A 21,058-nucleotide genomic window follows, 5' to 3' on the forward strand; every position below is an offset into this window, starting at 1 on the left:
AAAAACCTTGTATCAGCCCAGAATTTTGGGTGAAAATTAATAGTAGCAAGATCTGGTTAGGATCAAAGGATCCACAATAAATAAGGAAGAAAGCCCTAAAAACTCAGAATGATCTGATGGACAGATCTGTAGTTATTGCAGAAATCAATGCTATGAAAGAACAGCCCAAAACAGAGTATCGCAGGCATGTATGGAGAAAAGAGATTACCAAAAAATCCGGAGCTCTAATTGGCTCTAAACCTGGATCAAGGGAGCTATTAATGAAGGGCAAATAGGCCTTAAAATTCCCTAGAGATCTGCTGGTCAGATCCAAAGTAATTTCAGAATTAAAGTTTCTGAAAAATCTTCCCAAAACAGGGTATCGCATAGGCTGGAGGAGAAATATAATTACAGAAGATCAGCACCTCTGATTCTCCCAAAACCAAGGTCAAGTGAACCTTCAAGTAGGGTCATTAAACCCCTAAAAGCTGAGAGGATTCTGCTGACCTGATATAAAGTAATGTGAGATCATGATATCTTCAAAAACAAATATTCCAGAACTTGCCACCAGCCTATACATGCACAAAATTTGATATTATAGATAGATCACTCCATGGAAAGCAAGATATAGATAGTAGAGACCCTAGTTTATCATCATATCACCATCAATTAGGGCCAGAAATAGATATTAGACAGCATAGGTTGCTGCAACCCACAAACAAAGACCTCTTAGACTTTCAAAACCAGAATCTAATGTAGAGACTGATTATTGATAATGCTCTGATACCAAGGGCCAGAAATAGATATCATACAGCATAGGTTGCTGCAACCCACAAACAAAGACCTCTGAGACTTTCAAAACCAGAATCTAATGTAGAGACTGATTATTGATAATGCTCTGATACCATGTAACAGAGGACAAATCAACAACCAGTCAGTTATCAAGCTTGAAGACTAGAGCAGAAGAAGAGACGATGGGAGAAGATCGCTGAACCATGGTAGACTCAGTTTCCCACCTTGGGACGAGAAAATTATTCCCCTTGGTGTAGAGCAGACCATCCTTTTCCCAAAAGGGATGTTATTCCTTGACAGCTTGTAGTAGGCTCCTAGCTACTGCGTCATATTGTAGACCCTCCTTGATCCTATCAGAAAAGGTGCTCCTAAACTGGCTCACACTTAGTCTATCGTGGTACCCTGCAGCTTCAGTTATAACTTGGCATTGGACTCTTAGTAGAAATCCTACGAAGAGTCAATGTCTAATTACAAGAGGAATAAAAGAATGTGGAATTCCGTGAATACTGGCTTGATCAATGTGATCATAGCCCAGCCTTTATTTATAATATTGAAATCATATGACAAAACTACAACTAAGCAATGTGGGACTAAAATCCACATACAAGAATACCACCAGGGACAGATTTACCCTTGGACCCATATTACAACACTCCTTCTCAAGTCTCAAGTTGGTGCATACATATCAAACATGCCCAACTTGCTAATAATAGAAAAACACAATTGTGTACTGATTCCTTTGGTGAGGATATCAGCCAACTGTTCACTATACTGAATCAATGGAATACAAATAATTCCTTGTTCCAGCTTCTCTTTGATGAAGTGCCGGTCAATCTCAACATGTTTGGTCCGATCATGTTGGACCGGGTTGTGAGCAATGCTGATTGCTGACTTGCTGTCACAGTAGAGTCGCATAGGAAGATCCACTCATCCCCAAATCTTGAAGAAGCCCTTTGAGCCAAAGAAACTTACAAATACCCTGTGCCATAGCTCGGAATTCAGCTTCAGCACTAGATCGAGCCACAACAGCTTGTTTTTTGCTACTCCAAGTAGTTAGGTTACCTCCAACAAATGTGCAATATCCAGATGTGGACTTCCTATCATCAGGACTGCCAGCCCAATCTGCATTAGTGTACGCTTCTATCCGGAGATGGCTGTGTGGAGAGAACAATACTCCTTTCCCCGGAGCTGACTTGAGGTAACGGAGAATTTTGTATGTTGCTTCCAAGTCAGAAGAGTGAGGATCATGCATGTATTGGCTGACAAGGCTTACAGCAAATGTGATATTTGGCCGGGTATGTGAGAGGTAAATCAATTAACCCACTAATCTCTGATAGTTGCCTTTGTCCACTGGCTCACCTTCCTTACTCTTCAAATGTGTGTTGGGCTCCAGAGGGGTATCTGTTGGTTTATACCCAAGCATCCCTGTTTCTTTCAATAAATCCAAGGTATATTTCCTTTGAGAGAGAGATATGCCCTTAGCTGAATAAGCAACCTCAATCCCTAGGAAGTACCTCAATTTGCCCAAATCTTTGACTTCAAACTCCGTGCCCAAATAAGCTTTCAGCTTCTGAATCTCATGTGCATCACTGCCTGTAATTACTATGTCATCAACATAGACATTCAATAGGGTAACTTGCTGTCCTACTCTCTTAACAAACAATGTGTGGTCTGCATTACTCTGCTTATACCCATATGCGATCATAGCCTTGTGGAATCAGCCAATCCAAGCCCTTGGGGACTGCTTCAGACCATACAGGGCCTTCTTTAACTTGCACACTTTCCCCCGAGTCTCTAAAGAGGTAAAACCTAGGGGTACCTCCATGTAAACATCTTCTTCCAAGTCTCCATGTAGGAAGGCATTCTTCACATCGAGCTGTTGGAGTTCCCATCCTTGATTTACAGCACAAGAAATGATGACCCGTACAGTATTCATCTTCGCTACAAGAGCAAAAGTCTCTTGATAATCGATTCCTTGGGTTTGAGTGAACCCTTTGGCGACCAATCTCGCCTTGTATCTCTCCATAGAACCATCAGCCTTGTGCTTCACAACAAAGACTCATTTACAACCAACAGGCCTCTTCCCATGTGGAGAACTTACCAAATCCCAGGTCTGATTTTTCGCATGGGCAAGCATTTCTTCATTCATTGCCTCCTTCCATTTTGGTTTAGCTATTGCTTCCTGCCAAGTGTTAGGTATAGAGATAGAGGACAAAGAGTATATGAAAGCATGCAAGGCAGGAGTTAGAGAGTTGTAGGATACAAAGTTTGAGATAGGATGCTGAGTGCAACTTCTTTTTTGTTTGCGAACAGCAATGGGTAAATCAAGACTAGGATCAAGAGAGGGCTTACCCGAAGTATGACTAGGGGCAAGATTTGGAGTAGGAATAGATGCCGGTTGCGTAGGTGGTGCAGCAGTGGTGGTTTCTTTCTCTTTGTACCGACGACCATCTGTAGGAAAATCAGTTCCCCGAGTGTATTTCTGCTTCAAGTCTCTCCCCCTGCACCTGTTGCTCAATCTGTCCCACTTCCTGTTCTTGACTTGTAACTCCATCCTCTAGTTCAATAGAAACATCTTTAATGGTTGGTATCTCAACGTCTAAAGGAGCAATCAGCGGGACCTCTTCATTACTTTGAGTCTCCCCCTATAGAGGTACCGGCGGTGGAAAGTAAGCCTCCGACTCTCGAAAGACAACATCCATGGTGACCAACACCTTTCTGGTAGGAGGATGGTAGCATTTATAGCCCTTCTGAGTCGGTGAGTAACCAAGAAAGAAGTACCGTAATCCTCTGGGATCAAGCTTACCATGGACGTGGTGATTCCATGCAAACACAACACAACCAAACACTCTTGGGGGCACCACAAAGGTGGATTTGCCAACCAACATATCCAAGGGACAGCGGCCACCCAAGACCCGAGATGGAAGTCGATTGATGAGGTAAGTAGCTATAAGCACCGCATCACCCCAGAAACGAGGAGGGACAGACATGGTAAACATAAAGGAACGAGCCACCTCCAGTAGTTGTTTGTTCTTACATTCAGCCACTCCATTTTGAGCGGGAGTGTCAACACAAGAAATCTGGTGTATGATCCCATGGCTGTCCAAATAGGAACGGAAAGCACCATCCATATATTCCTTGCCATTATCTGAGCGAAGAATCTTCACCTTGGCATCAAACTGCATCTGGACCATTTTGTGGAATAACATAAAACAATTGAACACATCACTCTTGCTATGCATCAAATATACCCAAGTCATCTGGCTAAAACAATCGATAAATGTGACGAACCATCTAAACCCAGAGGTAGCAAGGTTCTAAGACTCGGGTCTCGGTGGCATCTCGGCCAAGCCAGAAACCGAGTCGAGTCGAGATCTCGGCGAGTTGGTGCAATTTTATTTTATTTTTTACTCGGACCCCCAACTCGGTGGGTTTTACACATATTTTGGGTTTGAAACTTGGTATCCAGCCTATTTCAGGCCATTTAAACACAATGGCATGCCCAGATTTGCCAAAAAACAAGTCCAAATATGAGTTTTACTTTGGACCATAGGTTGGTAGGCGACGAGTCGTACTAAAAGTCTAAAACAACCTACTCTACATATAATTTAGTAAAACTTAGCAAATTTAGCATTCAAAACATTCTAATTAGTACATATCAAATTATCAATCAAAACATTCAAATAAAAAGTACATTACATCAATGTTCACTGAATTTGTTACATAAAATATGATTCAGTAATAAATTCATCCCCAAATTGATCCACAAAGAATTCCCATGTCATGGAATTGCTATAGTGTTGCACATAGTGTGACACAGCTGCCATATAAGTCTTCTCATCAACATATACCAATCTCCCTATCTTAGGGTACATGAGAGGCTGTTGGTATGAAGTGTCAGATCCACTGCTACTGTCATATTGAGTTTGAGGCATGTATGGCTGGTTAGGGACTGGGAATATGTACCCAAAACCTGACCCAGAGCTTTGTCTATCATACTCAGCTGCTGATTGCCCATACTGACCATAGGCACTATAATCAGAACTGGTGCTCTCCTGGCTATAGTCATAGCCATGATGATGCTGAGATGATTGCCATGACTGATGCTCACTTGTAGTATCTATACTCATGCTTCCGAAACTTGCAAGCATGGTGTTCATACTGTTGTCATCATCTTGAGCATCTGACTGATGTGAGTGTTGGCGACCCTTCTTTCTTTTGTATGTTTTAGGGTGGCCACCATGGTCTTGATCTTGAGTGGCATGTGTAAACTGAGACTCACCGGTGAAACGCACAGGGTCCCCCTGCGTTCCCACCTCATACTGGTACTACTCGCGCATCCCCTTATGACGATCATCATAATAACCGCCACTCGGCATGCCACGACCACCACCACCACCACCATCACCATCACCACTACCATCATCATCAGCAGCAGGACTTCCCACAGCAGGCTCAAAAGGTTTCGGTGACTCTGCATGTGCACGCCCCTCTTGCGACGACATATAATCCTCAACATCAGTGCCGGTTACAGACGCAATGGTGGGGTCGGGCCTACCCCCAGGCTGATCCATATCAGGTGTACCACGATCCCTCACCCACTGGAATAGGGGATCCTCATCGTCATCAGAGTCCTCTTGGAAAATGTTGGACAGTTCAATGGGTTCTTTATCATTGGCCTCAATTCCTTCACGTATGTGCCTCATCCTTAATCTCATATTGTAGTGCACATACACAAGCTGCTCCAGTCATTCGCTACCCAACCTGTTCCGCTTCTTTGAATGTATCAATGAGAATGTACTCCAGTTACGCTCACATCCGGAGGATGAACAAGTTTGTGAGAGCACTCTCACTGCTACCTTCCTTAGGTTGGGTGCACTTGTACCATAAAGCACCCACCAGTCGGCTGCATTACATATATAGAATAGTAAGAATATGTACATTCTAAAGAGAGAAAATTATAATTCATAAATGTAAATATGTAATATCATGCCACTTACCGTAGTCCGACTCGCTCACCCTCCACCGCAGCTTGTCGACCGAAACTTGCCGAGGCCCTCTAAAGTATTTGATCTAATTTCAATTTGAGGAATTAGTATTTCCTATTTAGTAATTACATTCATAAACTAACTACCAAAGTACCAAAGTCTCATACTCTCACCTCATCATTGCAAGCAGATTGTGTCTTTGGATTGAGCTCTAACTTTGTAGTAACAATTTGAACTGCCTCTAACAATTCTATGTCTAGCCCAAGATCATGGGAGTAGTGATACTTTGGATTCAAATAGTATGCTGGTAAAGGAGACACCACAAATATGATTTGTTAGTGACTTTACTGACTTAATGCCTTTGGGTTTTGAATATGTAAATGTAAAAAAGTTATAACATTTAAAGTGTAAAGTATGTTGAACTCACCAGCTTTATGCAATGGATGACTCAAGTGCTTCTCCCACCGCTCATCAATGATGTTAGTGTAGGACTTTGCACTTCGAGGTATAGCAGCTCTAACCATTTCCTTCATTTTTTGGATGGCAGAACAAATGTGGGCCAAGGTAGGCTTCTTCTCTGTATCAACCATCCTCAGTACTGCCACCACTGGCTCTAATATGGCAACCACTTTCCCCAAGTCCTTCTAAAATCCATCACATGCAATGGTCTGTTGTGCTGCCTTTGCATCTCCTAACTTAGAACCTTGCCAACCAAACCATTTATCACTTGCAAACATAGACCTCAGACCTATCGCCTTAGTCTGAAAGCTCTTCAATGCAATGTAATTGGTGGCAAATCGAGTGACACCAGGCCTCACTAAATCTCCATTGCATTTCTCCCTCAATAAGGCTAAAGCATAAGAATGGTTATACACAAAAGTTGTCACTTGTCTTGCCTTATTTACCACACCCGCCACCAAAGTGTTTTTCCCCATGTCCTTTAGCATTAAATCAATAGAATGGGCTGCACATGGGGTCCAAAAGAGCCGGATCCTCTTACTCTTCTTATTCATCAACTTCTCTCCAGCCTTTTTAAAGTTGGAACCGTTATCCGTCACAATTTGGATAACGTTCCTTGGTCCTACCTCCTCCACCACTTGCTTCAACTCCTTATACAAGTATGATGCATCCTTTACATTATTTGATGCATCGATGGACTTCAAGAATACAGTCTTTTCATTGCAACTCACCATGAAATTTATGATAGATAGTCTAGTAGGTCCAGTCCATCCATCAGCCATAAGAGTAACCCCATATGTCTCCCACATTGGCTTCAAACTATCAATGTAATCTTTCAGCTCCTGTACCTCCTGAGGCAAATATACATTGTATAATTCATGTGGTGAAGGTCCCTTCCATCCTGCATTAGCCCTCCCTGCAGCATCAAGGAATGCATTATAGTATGTTCCTTGTGCTACATTGGCTGGAATGCCATAGTAAAGCATGAACTTGCTAAAGGCTTTTCATGCTTCCTCTTGTTTACCACCAAATATTTGCGGGATGGTTGGCTGGTAGGCATCTTGTTGCCTAAAAGTTGTGGGATCCTGCTCAAAAATGGGATCTGGAGCTTGTACTCGTGGTCAGGTTTGGGGTCGTGGTATATTTCTTGTCCCAGTGCTTTTCCTCCTCTCATCTTCTTGCACTGGTACAGTTGAGCCAGATCCACCAGCTCCTCTTGCTTGCTCATATGTTCTTATATTCTCAAAATGAAAACTTTGTCTACTCTCAGCCAAAGTCTGCTGGTAAATTCTCCAATCAGCCTCTGATTGAAACTCACCAGGTGGAGGCCCAATGTCAGTATCATCTCCGCCACGGACCTATACACCAGTCCTCTCTAGTACTGCCTCATCAAACTCTTGTTGCATTCTTTCCCTCTCAGCTTTCTTTAATCTTCCTCCTTTCAAGTGTTGTGCCATTGTCACTTTCACTTGAACAGGAACATTTGGGCATGAGACAACATCCTTGCCTGTACCAGACAAGTGTTGCTTTAACCTAGTGGCTCCTCCAGATAGCAACTTCCCACAATAATTGCATTTGGACTTCTTTTTGTCTACGGACATGGGGACTCTATGTTGCCGTGCTATATCAGACATTGTGTACAAAATGTCTTATATTTTACACTGTTACATAAAAAAGCATGTATTAATAACCATGGATCACTTAAAGTAAGGTATTCAAGACTTAAAGTATGCTATTCATAACTCTTAAACGTAATGTCAAGCAACTAAAACTATGAAATAACTCTCTTATTTATCCCCTAACCCTAGTATTTATTTCTTAACTAAAAATAAAATTTTGAATTTTTTTTTAAAATATTTATAACTTAAAGTATAAGAAAAATATAATGTAATGATGTATTTGACACCATTTCAAGTTGAATATTATGTACATATGTTGTACATAATTTTCCATAAGCAACAAGTATTTTTCCTTAATATTATATATATTTTATAAATTTTTATAATATATTTATTAAATCTGAAAAATAAAATAATTTTTTTAATGGGTGAAAATAAAAAATTAATCCATGAGGCTGTAGAGCATCCCAAGTTGTTTGACATATATGAAATTCATTTTCAAACAATCACTATTCATCCTATTTTTTTCATTTTCTTTTTTCAAATAAATCATTTATTTTTCCAGAAATTATAATAAAAAATTTAATAACTGAAAAATAAATCCGACTCCATCAAGTGATAGGTCGGGCAAAGATGTTTAACATATATCAAAACCACATGAATCTAACAAGTATTACACAAATTTTTTTGAAAAAAATAGATTTGGGAAAAATTAGAAAATACCTTTGAAATCCTACAAATAGGTGATGATTTGGAGTTGAATCTTCACTTTACCACTTGAATCTCACTTCAAACATCATAATCCACCAAAGATTTGAGAGAAATAGGAAGAAATTTGAGAGAGAGAGAGAGCTCTTGGACTATTTTTCTCTAAACTTTAGAGAGCTTTGGACAGAACTCGAGATTTCCGAGTTCTGTACATTGCTCTCTTTTAAAAAAATGGGCATATGGGCATTGGGTCATGAAAACTGGGTAAAAAACCATATAACTCGATACCGAGATCTCGAGATCTCGGCCAAATATTGAAATTTTATAACTAAAAAAACAGAGAAATGGCAATCGAGACTTGGCCGAGATCTTGCAGTTTTAGGAACCGACTCCCATCTCGACTCGCTATCTCACGAAACCGAAAAACTCGGCGAGATCTCGCGAGTTCTCGAACCATGAGAGGTAGAAACACAACGGGCAGGGCCCCAAACATCAGAATGAATTAAACCAAAAGGACTCAAACTTCTGTTATCTGAAATAGGAAAAATACTCCGAGTTTGCTTTGCTAAAGTGCAAGCATCACAAGAAAATTTGTGTTTATTACATTATTTCACCAGACTAGGAAATAAAGCAGATAAAACCCCAATCGGGGGATGGCCCAAACGATGATGCCAATTATTCAACTCAAGCACTGCAGAATCAAAAGTAAAAGATGCCGGCTATAATGTCAATGCTGTCTGGGAACTTTCAAGCACGTATAGACCACCAACCACCTTACCACATGCAATCGCACTGTCCGTTTCCAAATCTTGAATAAACAGTGAGTTGGAAAAAATATTACTTTACAGTTTAAATCCTTAGTTAGACTACTAATGGATAGCAAGTTAGTAGTAAACTTAGGAACATGTAAAACAGAAGAAAGAGAGAGAGGAGGTGGACTGAACGGATCCCTTCCCAGAAATAGAAGAAAGAGACCCATCAGCAACCTGAACCTTTAACTGGCCTGAAAGAGGATTATATGTGGTAAAAACAGAGGAAGAACCTATCATATGGTCGGTTTCCCCTGAGTCAATAACCCAATAATCAGGCATGACCGAGGTGCAATTCCCACCAAAAGAAATACCTGTGGAGGAAGGTGCATTGGAAGGAGCAGGTAGAGACAAAGCCAAAGCCGCCATGGAAGGAGATACAGATGCCGAAGAAGATGTGTCCAAGCGATGCATCATATCCCACAGATTTTGCAACTCAGCCATCACAGAGGAAAAAGACTATTCAGATGGATCTTCAGTAACAGCCTGATTAGCACGAGAGGAACTGGGCCGATTGGAACCCCCGTCTCCACGCCCACGAGTATCCATAGGACGACCATGAAGCTTCCAACATCGGTCCTTGGTGTGCCAATCCTTCCCACAATGATCGCATTTAATAGGGGGCGATCACTAGTTGGCCGATCAGTAGGAGGAGGATGAGAGGAATTTCCACGAGAAGATTGAGAACCAGAAACAAGGGCTGATCGTTCCTGAGTGATAGGATGAACCATGGCAGTGTGCCTCGTGTCCTCAACCGAAAGTATGGCGTAGGCTTGCTCCAAAGAGGGAAGAGGATCCCGATTCAAAATATTGGACCTGATATTATCAAATTCAATGTTTAGGCCGGCCAAAAAATCAAACAACCGTAAACTATCCTCCCACTTCGTGAAGGCTGTAGTGTCAACATCCGTGGAAGCCTTAAATGTGCCCAAAAAATCCAATTCCTGCCAAAGTGTGCACATGGCATTGTAATATTGGGACAGAGACAACTCCAGCTGCTTGGTAGTATGGAGCTTCTGACGGAGTTCATAGCATTGGGCTGCATTCCCAAGCTGAGAGTATGTGTCATTAGCCATCTTCCAAATTTTTTGCAGCGGTGTCAAGGAGCAGATAACGACCAGCAATGGTCTGGTCCATGGAATTAACCAAATAGGACATCACCAAAAGAATTGAAATTCATCCATCGATCTTGAGCCGATCCAGCCTCTGTAGGCCTGACCTTAGTGCCCGTTATATAACCAGAGAGCCCACGGGAACCAATAGCAAATAAACAGGAACAAGACCACAGAAGATAATTGCTGCCATTCAACTTTATGGGATTCACCGGAAAGGGAACGAAGTCCCGCTGGTTGGAATCTTCAGAACCAGTCGAAGCAGTCGTGATCTCGGACTCGTCAGGCATGGTGGCTGGAGAAAAATTGGCAGAGACAAATCCCCAAAAAAAATCAGAACATGTAGAGGGGGAAAAACGAACTCTTGGTGGGAGTCAACTGACCACCAAGGGCTGAAAAAAAATTCAAAAAAGGTGGAAGGCCCCCCCTAGGTGTGTAGAGGTGGTGAAAAAAGGAGGGAGGGACCTGTGGAGGTGGCAGGAGGAAGGGAGAGAGCCTGCGGTGGTCGGCGGTAGCTGGCGGTGGCTGTTGGTGGCTGGCGGAAGTGGTGAAGGGGCTGGTGATAGGTGGTGGAAGTGGTGGAGGGGTGGTTTGTGGCTGGCGGTGGGTGGTTCTAGGGCAGAATGACGAAGAAGAGAGAAAAAATCGAAAAAATTTTACTTCCCATATCCCCGGAATATTTTTGGCACTGCTGCCATGTGGAATTCCGTAAATATTGGCTTGATCAATGTGATCATAGCCCAGCCTTCATTTATAATATTGAAATCATATGACAAAACTACAACTAAGCAATGTGGGACTAAAACCCACATACAAGAATACCCCCACGGACAGATTTACCCTTGGACCCATATTACACCAGAATTAAACAACTAACTAAGCTAACCTATATCACAATAGGGACACTACCCCTATTGTGACTAACAACTAATGTCCCGCAGGACAGTATTACCTCTGTGGTACATATCATAACAATATTTTTTTCCAGGGACTTGCACTTTGAAAAAATTGTTCAATGGCCATTTCAGTTTGCTACTAGAATTGAAATTTTCGGATCTTTCAGGCTGCAGAGGTTTTTACTGATTAGAAAAGGAAAAGGCCACAAACCATTTCCCAGAAAGCATAGGAACTAGTTTTGAGTTAACTTTGTATTCATTGCATCGGGGCACTGCTTTCTCCTCTGGTTCATAGACTTCAGAATCATTGTGCAACTGGTTTTGGAGATCCCGTTGAAGCTCGCTTTCTCACTTTTCAAACTTTTCATTTTACTCCTGTTGAGCTGTAGGAGTAGCCAAAAGGTTGTTTTCAGATTCATGTTAATATACCAACTCATTGTTAGATGCTTTTGTCTACAGTACTTCTCAGGCCTTATTTTTCATTTAAAGCATTGGATTACTTAGGAATATGATGTGTTCCAATTTCCAACATCTGATCTTTCTACTTACTGAACTTTTGATCTTTTTTGTGCCTTTATGTAACCTTGATGGGAAAACTTATCATTCAATCTAAATTGTACAATTGTGGTGCAGGGGTGGGTGACGCTGCAATTTATACGTGATCCAGGTTATTCTAGGGGGTTCCTGTCTGCAAGGACTGTCACTGGATTTCTTTCTGATGTTTACCCTGCTGCTGCTGATGAAGTTGGAAAGATATACTTAATTGCAGATGAAAGGGTGTGTATGCGGAATGAATGCATTTATAAATGATTCTTTCCTTCGACCTGGATTTTTGAGCTTCCTCTACTCTTTTTGGGGGCAGGGGAGCGGGAGAAAAAGAAATGATTAATTAATTTTTATTCAGGGAACATAGAAAGATAAATAACATGCAGAGAAGTATTTGCAGAATGTACTTCTCACTCTACCAAAATTAGCTATGAAATGCTCACCTCATTGTACCTCGAAGGAAAGATTTGATTTACAGGACTTTTCAAACCATGTCTTCTCCTTAAAGTGGTACATGGTGCTACCCATATACTAGGTTGCTCCTACATGACCCAGACATCTAAGCCCAGTTAAATGTATTCTCCTATTTAATGATTGGAGTTATTAGCCTCCACTAGGATCACTCCAATGGTCTGCTGTATCCACTCTTTACATTAGCTCTAAGTTTTTGCTGAGTATGTCTTCAAGCAAACTGGTGCAGGGAAATCTGGCATTTGGAAAAATGCCATTCAAATCTGAATGGCAAATCATTTGGGTATTTTGGATGCACAACCTGGAAGTAGCTAATGTTGGAAGGCAAGAATAAGTTGTCATTTAATGGAATTAAAGATGGATCCACTGCTCTTAACTATCTTAAATAGTTCCACCATTTCATTCCGAAATTTATAGTTAACCCTTATTGTAGTTCTCTAGAGCCACACATCTTACACCATTTAAAAAAAATTAGAGGTTAGGACATTATCATGTCCATCATGCTAGCATCATCTTATCCTCTTTGACATCCTGATGTAATTATTCAATTATGCCCATGGATCGGGTTGATTGGTCTCATGTATCATAAATGCCTATGGTTTCAGGTTCAAGGAGCTGTTTTTGACCTGCCAGAAGCGATTGCCAAGGAGCTACTTAATAAGCAGACCCCTCCTGGAAATACTGTGTCCAAGATCACCAAGGTTGCTCCAACTGAATTCCCCCCCCCCCTTCTCTCTCTCTCTCTCTCTCTCTCTCTCTCTCTCTCTCTCTCTCAAGTTTCTTATTCCTCCTTTTCTTACAAATGTTGTCATTTTTGGGTGGGCAATGAGTCAATAAGTAAGCTGGGGTATAGCTTTTTCCCTACCAGAAATTAATAAGCAGAAAATATGTAAAGGTACTTGTGACCCTTGCATTGTCCAACAATATTAATAATATCTTAGGGGAAATGAAAAGGTTCCAAACTAATTTAGATTAGACTATTGAACGAATTAGCTAAAATCCTCTCTATTCATTTCTATTAATATGTAAATGGACAATGGGACTAAATGTTCTAATAGATTACTAGTTTGTGAACCATATATATAATCTGCAAATTTTAAATAAATAAATAAAATCATTTATCGTGTTCTTTTAAACATGTTTTAACTGCCAATCTTGCAAAAGAGACTTCTAAAAGTTGTTCCATTCTCAATCAATGGAGTAGTGGTTTCTGAATGCCATTTCTTAAATAGTCTTTTGCAATTGCATCCAGGAACCACTGTTTCTCATATATGGCTTCTCCATTGAAGTGTGATGTTTGTGATCAAACAAGGAGTTTTTTGGACTGTCCCTTCCCTTAATATTCTTTCGAGTACAACACTTCTGGCTGCAGTATGAATGAAATTACTGATGGTTTATGTTTATCATAAAATAAAAGTTGGTAGCTAAAAGTCTTGTTTATCGTTCATGCATGTTTTTGCAGTTGCCTGTGTTGCAAGACGATGGCCCTCCTAGTGATAATTATGGTAGATTTTCTAACAGAGAGCGCAGTGTCCGAGGAGGTTCAAGGGGAAGGGGAGGATTTAGAGGCTCCCGTGGTTGGGAAGGTGCTCGGGACTCTGATGATGAGGATGTTTTCCGGCACAGTGGCCAGAACTACAAAACTGCCAACAGTTGGTCTCGGAACTCAAGAAGGAAAGATGATGATTCTTTAATCAGTAGTGGACGATCAAATCGTTCATCACCTTTTGGGAGTAGAGAAAGGTATTCATCTATCTTTTACCTGATACATGCTGGCACCCATATTTTCTACATACGGCTTTGTTTGTGCTTGTGTGTGTGTGTGTGTGTGTGTTGGGGGGGGGAAGGGTGTGGGAGACCTATTCTATTTTGCCTTAGAAGAAGAAGAAGAATGGAATGAAGTGATGAATTTGGATCGTAAATCACTCTTGCTTTGTGGGCATTAAATATGTTAGTCCAAACAGGTTTGAATCAGATCTGCAAATATTTTGGGCAATACAAATTCCTGGTTGGGTTTATCTTTGATTAAAACATACGGATCCATATCTGATCAGAAAACCAAGTGGATCAACAGTATGGATTAAGTACAGTAGATTTTTTATTTTTTTTTGGTAGAAAAATACAGTAGATCTGGATACTTCCTTTTTGTGTACTGTTGGGCTATTTTGTCCAAGGCCAGCCTCCACCTACCCCCAAAAAACAGTTGTAGATCATAGTCACTAGAGGTCAAGGGGTAATATTTATGATTCAATATGTTTTACTCATTTTGGCTGTGAAGGGTTCTTTTTAGGGCCGTGGCCCTTGGGGACCTGAAGGCTTTTTTTATCATTCTTGGTGATGGAGCTGGAGTTTGGGTTTGAAGTACTCGAACGTGTCCCACATCTTTGTCCTGGTTTAGTCTATAGGATCTTGCTATTCTCTTATTGTTTATTGGATTTTTCCTATATTTGTTCTGGTTTTCATCTTGTAATGGCTCTATTAAAAGGTCCCAAGACTATTGACCAAAGCCAATCAATACTTTTTTCTCTTTTATTTATTTACCTTCCTAAAATTTTCCCTTTCAACAGATTTTATCATAACAGCATTTCTCGTTCTTTTTTTTTTCACTATTACCCTTCTCAATTTTTCCCCTATTTTATAGCCACGTCAGCAAAAATTTTTCATTATTGCCCTTCCCGATTTTTTCCCCTATTTTATAGCCACATTAGCAATTAAATATTTTTTCCCTTGACAGTTTAAAAAGGGCATTACCCAAAAAAAAAACAGTTAAAAAAGGGAAATAAAGAAAAAGAAATATGTGATGTGCCATTGCTCAATTCAGTCATGGGACTTTTTAATCACAAAATTCTAAAGGGATATTACCGTGTGCACACATGAGCCTAAAAGATGAGATGTAGGTGTATTAGTACATCCCAAAGGTGGGAGATGTATTTGTTATTACATCATTTTACAAAAAAGGTGAAACCTTATGACTGCTGAATTGTGAATTAACAGAAGCTTTGGAGGGTCGTGTTTCAACTGTGGACGATCTGGGCATAGGGCATCGGACTGCCCCGATAAACAAACCTACTAGTCATGTTTGTCCATTTGTTCCCTTAACAGCCATACAGCTCTGATGTTCAGCCTACGAATGTTGTTTCCAATCACAGGTTGTTCAAGAGTCCCCAGCAATTTGATAGATGGAACTATGAGTAGTAAATCTCTTTGTTTTGCCAAATCTTGTTGAAGACTCCTGTATGTAGAGCACTTAATTTTTCTCGGTGTAAAGTTCTTTGGCTTCTCATTTTGGCATATTCCTGAAAACTGCAGGGTGGATCTGAATTTGACAAAAAAAAAAGTGGCCCCAACTTCTTTAGTCATTTTAGCTCCCTGTTAACTGAGTTCCTCTGCAAAATGTACCACTAACCACCATAGCTCTGCAAATGCACAGCCGCCAAAAACTGTGAGACATTTTGAGCGTCTTTACTGGTTTTTTAAGGTTTCTCATCTCGTTCAACCAGCTCAAAATCAAATCTCAGAAAATTGTCAGAGTGGTCAATGGCACCACTATTAGAATTAGGACTAACCCATGGAATCAAACATTGAATTAATTTTTGGGAAATTTTGACAATCTATTTTTACTCAAACTCTTAGAAAAAAAAGGCATACCCAGCACACGAGGTTACTGCCACTGTGGTCTAGGGAGGGTCTTACCTCCCCCCACCCCTCTTTCTCTAGAGAGTGTTCCCCTTGAAAAATAAGTTTTCACATCTTTCTCTCTTGGTAATTCAAAATCCTTAAATTACGTTGTACTATTGCAGCCCACCCCCATCTTGCAGCTCCTTCCCATTTTTAATATGTTACCACGTGAAGAATGTTTTTTTTTTTTTTTTTTGGTAAGAAGCCACATGAAGTTTTTTTTTTTTTTCTTATTTTTTTTGGTAATAGCATTTTATTTGTTAACGTGAAAACTCATGGTTGAAGATTATATAACTTCAAGAATCATGGATCGAAAATGGGCTAAACTATCGTACATGTCACCGATAGGGCCTTCCTTGCCAAGGAGTCAGCCAAGCTGTTAATCTACCTTCGAACAAAAAGAAAATTACATGTCTTCAAACAAGAGGAAAGATAAGTAATATCTTTCAAAATAGGATGGAGGTTAAGCGGTAGATAAGTGATGGTGCTCTTATTATTGAACTCCAATTGCACATGATCATAACCCTCCGATATAGTCTCCAATAGTGATGATCTTATTGCCAAAGCTTCTCCCATTGCAAAATCGTTGAAAACCATGAGAATAGACACAGTATGAAGAGATTTTTCATGACAATCACGACATATAATGCAAAGTTCACCGCGTGATGTATTGCTTACGTGTTTCCTCCCTCTTCGATCTAGTCACCTAGACCTGGGATCTCCTCTTACACTATATGTTCCACTGCAATAACTTCACCACCTCCCTACTTCTATCGTTGTTGGCTACAATGCCATTAATCTTTTCTAGAGATACTGCCGACTCTGTGGGAGGTGGAGGTGGAGAAGTGCAGAAACACTTCCATATATCTAATGCCATTTTACCCTTTAGAATCACTCTCTCAAAAAGAAATCACAGAAAATCATTTTTAATTTAGAACCACTCTTATAAAACACAAACGCTGTCAACAGGGGCATAAGACGGTGAATTGCCATTTGCCTGGTGATCTCTGGTAATAGTCCCCATTAAATGAATGTTGATCTGGGGTCGTGGAAACCTCTATGGAAGCTTGTAGATGAAATACGCAGCGAACACTGTTCTGTGAATCTAGTCCAAAGGGCGTACCTAGTGTACGAGACTTCGGCCACTGCATGGGATCTGGGGAGGATCATAATGTACGTAACTTTACCTCTGCTTTTGTAGAAAAACTGTTTTCAGACTCGAACCCTCTTGATCACAATGGTGCAACTTTAACCATTGCACCAAGACCCACCCTCTTCTGTGTAATCTAATCTATAGACCATAATATAGGGGAGTGCTGCCCAAACATATTTGGTAATCCTCTTATTTATTTATTTATTACGTAATATTTAGTTGTCATTTTTTTATGATACCAAAATAGCATTAGAAATTAACAAAAGATACAAACTTCAGATTCTTTATTTTTTTGTTTTTTTTTGGGGGGTTGGAAATACAAAGTTCAGATTCAACACCATTAATAGTGTCAGCAGACTTAGTGATTCTAGCCTTATCGGCTAAAACATGTGCTGGTCGAATTACATCTCTATTAACCTTGCCTTGCGTACAATAACTGATTCAAAAAAAAACTCAAAAAAGGAAACTATATTATATAAAAGATGAAAGACCTGGGTGCCATCTATGGAAATTTTCTTTCTTCAGCCACTCAACCGAGCGACGTCAAGAGTCGGTCCAAATAGCTAGACGCTTGATGTCTTGGTCTTTTTCTGTCCAGATACCCTGTTTGATTGTTTTTCCTTCCACTTCATCTACTGAATCTACAGAACAATAATGAAAAGAGAAAACATACAGCTCCGTGTTAAGACATAAGACAGATGCCCAACTGCTTTCCTTAGGTGTAGGCTGAAATTCCCATCAGCAAGAAACAATGTGTGATCATCTGGATGACCGAACTTAATTATGAAGGTAAACAGATATAGGGATTGAGGGAGGAGACTCAGTAGCGTAGCCTTTGGGGGTGGTATCGCTTTGTGGGGGCTTGGGAATATTTGGTCATCCTCTTGGTTAGGAGCAAAGCCTGATGGGAACAAATGAGCTATGGTGTGACAACACATTTTTAAATTTAAAAAATCATTGTACAACGTCTCCGTTGCTGGAAATAGTCGTAGTCTCTCTTTAAGTCACTCTTCAGCAAAAACTAGTCGGGGAAACATAATTTACTCCTGTAATACTAATAAATCCATCTGGTGCATCAGATGGGTTGGTCATTGCCGTACTAGCTTTAATGGAATACTGCAGCATTTTTCTGTGATGGAGCTTTCGATCCAAAATACTGGACATGCAGTCACAGGCAGCTTTTCAAAACACTGAATTGGAATCGAATCGGTCCCTGCTAATTTCAATCCAATTCGCCCAGAGGTGGGAGGTGCTACAGTGAACCCAATTGGAGGAGTCGACCCATGTAATCAAAAGGAGATGACCCAAACCACGGCGGAATCAATCCCAAGAACCTTAGAATCAGTCATTAGATTTGAAAACTCAATGATTCTAAGGTTTCTTGGCATGAATCAGCTGTATCAGATTAGACAGAACGAGATCAGTCACGGCCTATTCTGATCCAATTCCCGATTTTTGGCTCATTACAGTTCATGATTTCTACATTTTTGCTAGCATGAGGGAGATACGTCTCTGTATGGACTATTGAGCTCTTTAGAAGCACTAGTTGTCAAAATGGTCTTGAAACTGTTAGAAAAACAACACCCATAAAGATTTATGTGGTTTACCCCCAAGAAAGAAGGCTACATCCACAGCCGAACCCGATAGAACAATTCCACTATTTCTGTGAAGTAAAATATAAACCCTCACCTACACATTTCTCAAAAAGATAACAACATTATATAAGAAAGCCCTAACCCAAAAAGTGTCTACGACGCTGACATATGCACTTTTTGATTATTGTGATGCGATTCAAAAGTGAAACGGCCTACTGAAAAATCACCACAGCACTTTCTGGAGTGAGATCAGGCTTCACCAATAACAGAAACTGCATTCAAACAAGATTAGAATCAAGAGATGTTAATTAGCAAAATTGGGTCATGCGTGACCCAGTTGCCTATCTCAAACATAACAATGCCAGAGCAGTTTTTCTGCTTTTTCTGCTTTATGTTTGTGAGACATTGGTTTAATTGGCACTTACATGCCACAGTGTCAAGGTCCCCATGTCATAACTCATACCAAGGTTTGGTGTTCAGTTTAGGGCCACTTAGCGTTGTTACTTACGCAGTTGATAACTCCACCAAAGAACAGTTCTTCTATTCTTTTGTGTTGCGGGAACAGGAAAACACCCAAAAGGTTTTTGATAAACCGGTTCGTTCTTTTGTTCCCATAGCACAGATCAGAGGCAAAATTGTGCCAAGGAACAGTTTTTGCAAAACAAGTCTGACTTCTTGTTCTATCCTTTGGTTGAACAAGTTGAATGAAAAATAAATTTGTTCCCGATAAAACTAGTGACGACCCAAGCTCACACCCTCCTTCATACTCTCCCATCTCTCTCTCTCTCTCTGTTCACGAAACTCCAACCTCCATTGCGGAACTCGAACCTGTGCCTCACGAACAAAGCTCAAAGGAGTGATGACGAATCTGAACTTGTGTCTCACGACCCAAGCTCACACTCTCCTTCGTGATACTCGCCCATCTCTATCTTTGCTTTCACGAACTCCAACCTCCATCGCTGAACTCGTGAAAATGTATCACAAATGAGATAGCATGAATATAAATCGGGTTTTGCATCTCTAAAAGAATAATCTAACATATTAAAGCCTCAACAAACCAAATCCATCGACTGATTTTTGACAAATAACAATCGTCCGCGATTGGAAAGCCCCAACAAACCAAAGCCCGATCTCAGGAATTCATTAAACCATCATAAAAATAAGAGAAAATTACATGCACCCCCCCCCCCCCTGCCCCCAGATGTTTGTAACAATATCAAACCACCTCAAATAGTTAAACCTGTTACATGCACCCACCTGGAATTTAGACAACTTACAATTAAGCTCCTACTGTCAACTCTAAAACGTTAGTTGTAGTTAAACTTTTTTAAAATCCTATTTTACCCTTAAAATTTTTTCATGGACCATTTTACCCTTATGTCTCATAAGGGTAAGCCCGAGGGTAAGCCCGCTAACCCTTCTCCCATCTTCTAAACTTATCCCTTTCTTCTTCTTCTCCAGAGAACTACGAAGAGGGCAATTCATCGTTGGAGCTGATCATCGCCGGAGCTGTTGTTGCTGCTTCCATTCATCGTCGAAGCTGCTATTGCTCCGTGAAATCACCGTCAGTAGCTTGCAGTTGCTGCTGCTGATGCTATTGTAGAGAGAAAATCGAAGCTGTATAAATCCCCAAACCGTGCACTGCTCTCTCCGGCAGATCCATCTTCTCTGTGGCAATCTTCGAGGACATTTGCCCCTTTACTCCACTAACTTTTCCCCTTTCAATCCATTACTAATTTGTCATGTTCTGTATAATGTAATCAAAATCTAAATTTGTTGTTAGATTTATGCTACGGTTTGTCTAATTAGATTTAGTTTAGATTAATTCTTGACAATAGATTTGATGTTGTAATTCGTTTTAATTTATACACATATATTATAGTGCAAAGTTCATCTCTTGATTCAATTTGTCTTATTGTCGCCCTTCTCTGTTGAAAGAGGAGTTCATTTTGTGAATCAATCGGCCAGAGAAATGAGTTTCAAATGTCTTTGTATAAATCCATCCCCAAACCGTGCTGTATGTGCCATTTGGATTGCTAATTTTCCAAAGATTCTGCACTTCACTCCCCATCTCTGTTCTATTTTGGTTCTGCTTGCTCTATATAATCAGTCACTCTGTGATATAATTTGATATAGCATGCCCAATTAGAAATTACACTGCATCCTTGTGTTCATGGTGCAAATCAATGAGATCTGTTGTGTCAAACCATTTCTAGTCTCTGACTTCAAAGACATCCTTCCCCAGGGGAGTGA

General features: G+C 40.4%; 1 protein-coding gene across 1 annotated transcript in view; it reads left to right on the plus strand.

The window, feature by feature from the left end:
- Nucleotides 1-15,677, plus strand: part of LOC122670902 (DEAD-box ATP-dependent RNA helicase 3, chloroplastic) — a 114,248-nt gene extending 98,571 nt beyond the window's left edge. The window contains exons 7-10 of the mRNA XM_043867929.1: nucleotides 11,996-12,139; nucleotides 12,985-13,080; nucleotides 13,842-14,122; nucleotides 15,374-15,677. Coding sequence (XP_043723864.1) covers nucleotides 11,996-12,139; nucleotides 12,985-13,080; nucleotides 13,842-14,122; nucleotides 15,374-15,452 — 600 coding nt within the window. The 3' untranslated portion in view covers nucleotides 15,453-15,677. The remainder of the gene's footprint in view (nucleotides 1-11,995; nucleotides 12,140-12,984; nucleotides 13,081-13,841; nucleotides 14,123-15,373) is intronic.
- The last annotated feature ends 5,381 nt before the right edge of the window (nucleotides 15,678-21,058 follow it).

This window comes from Telopea speciosissima, chromosome 8 (genome assembly GCF_018873765.1).
Source record: "Telopea speciosissima isolate NSW1024214 ecotype Mountain lineage chromosome 8, Tspe_v1, whole genome shotgun sequence".
Lineage (NCBI taxonomy): Eukaryota > Viridiplantae > Streptophyta > Magnoliopsida > Proteales > Proteaceae > Telopea > Telopea speciosissima.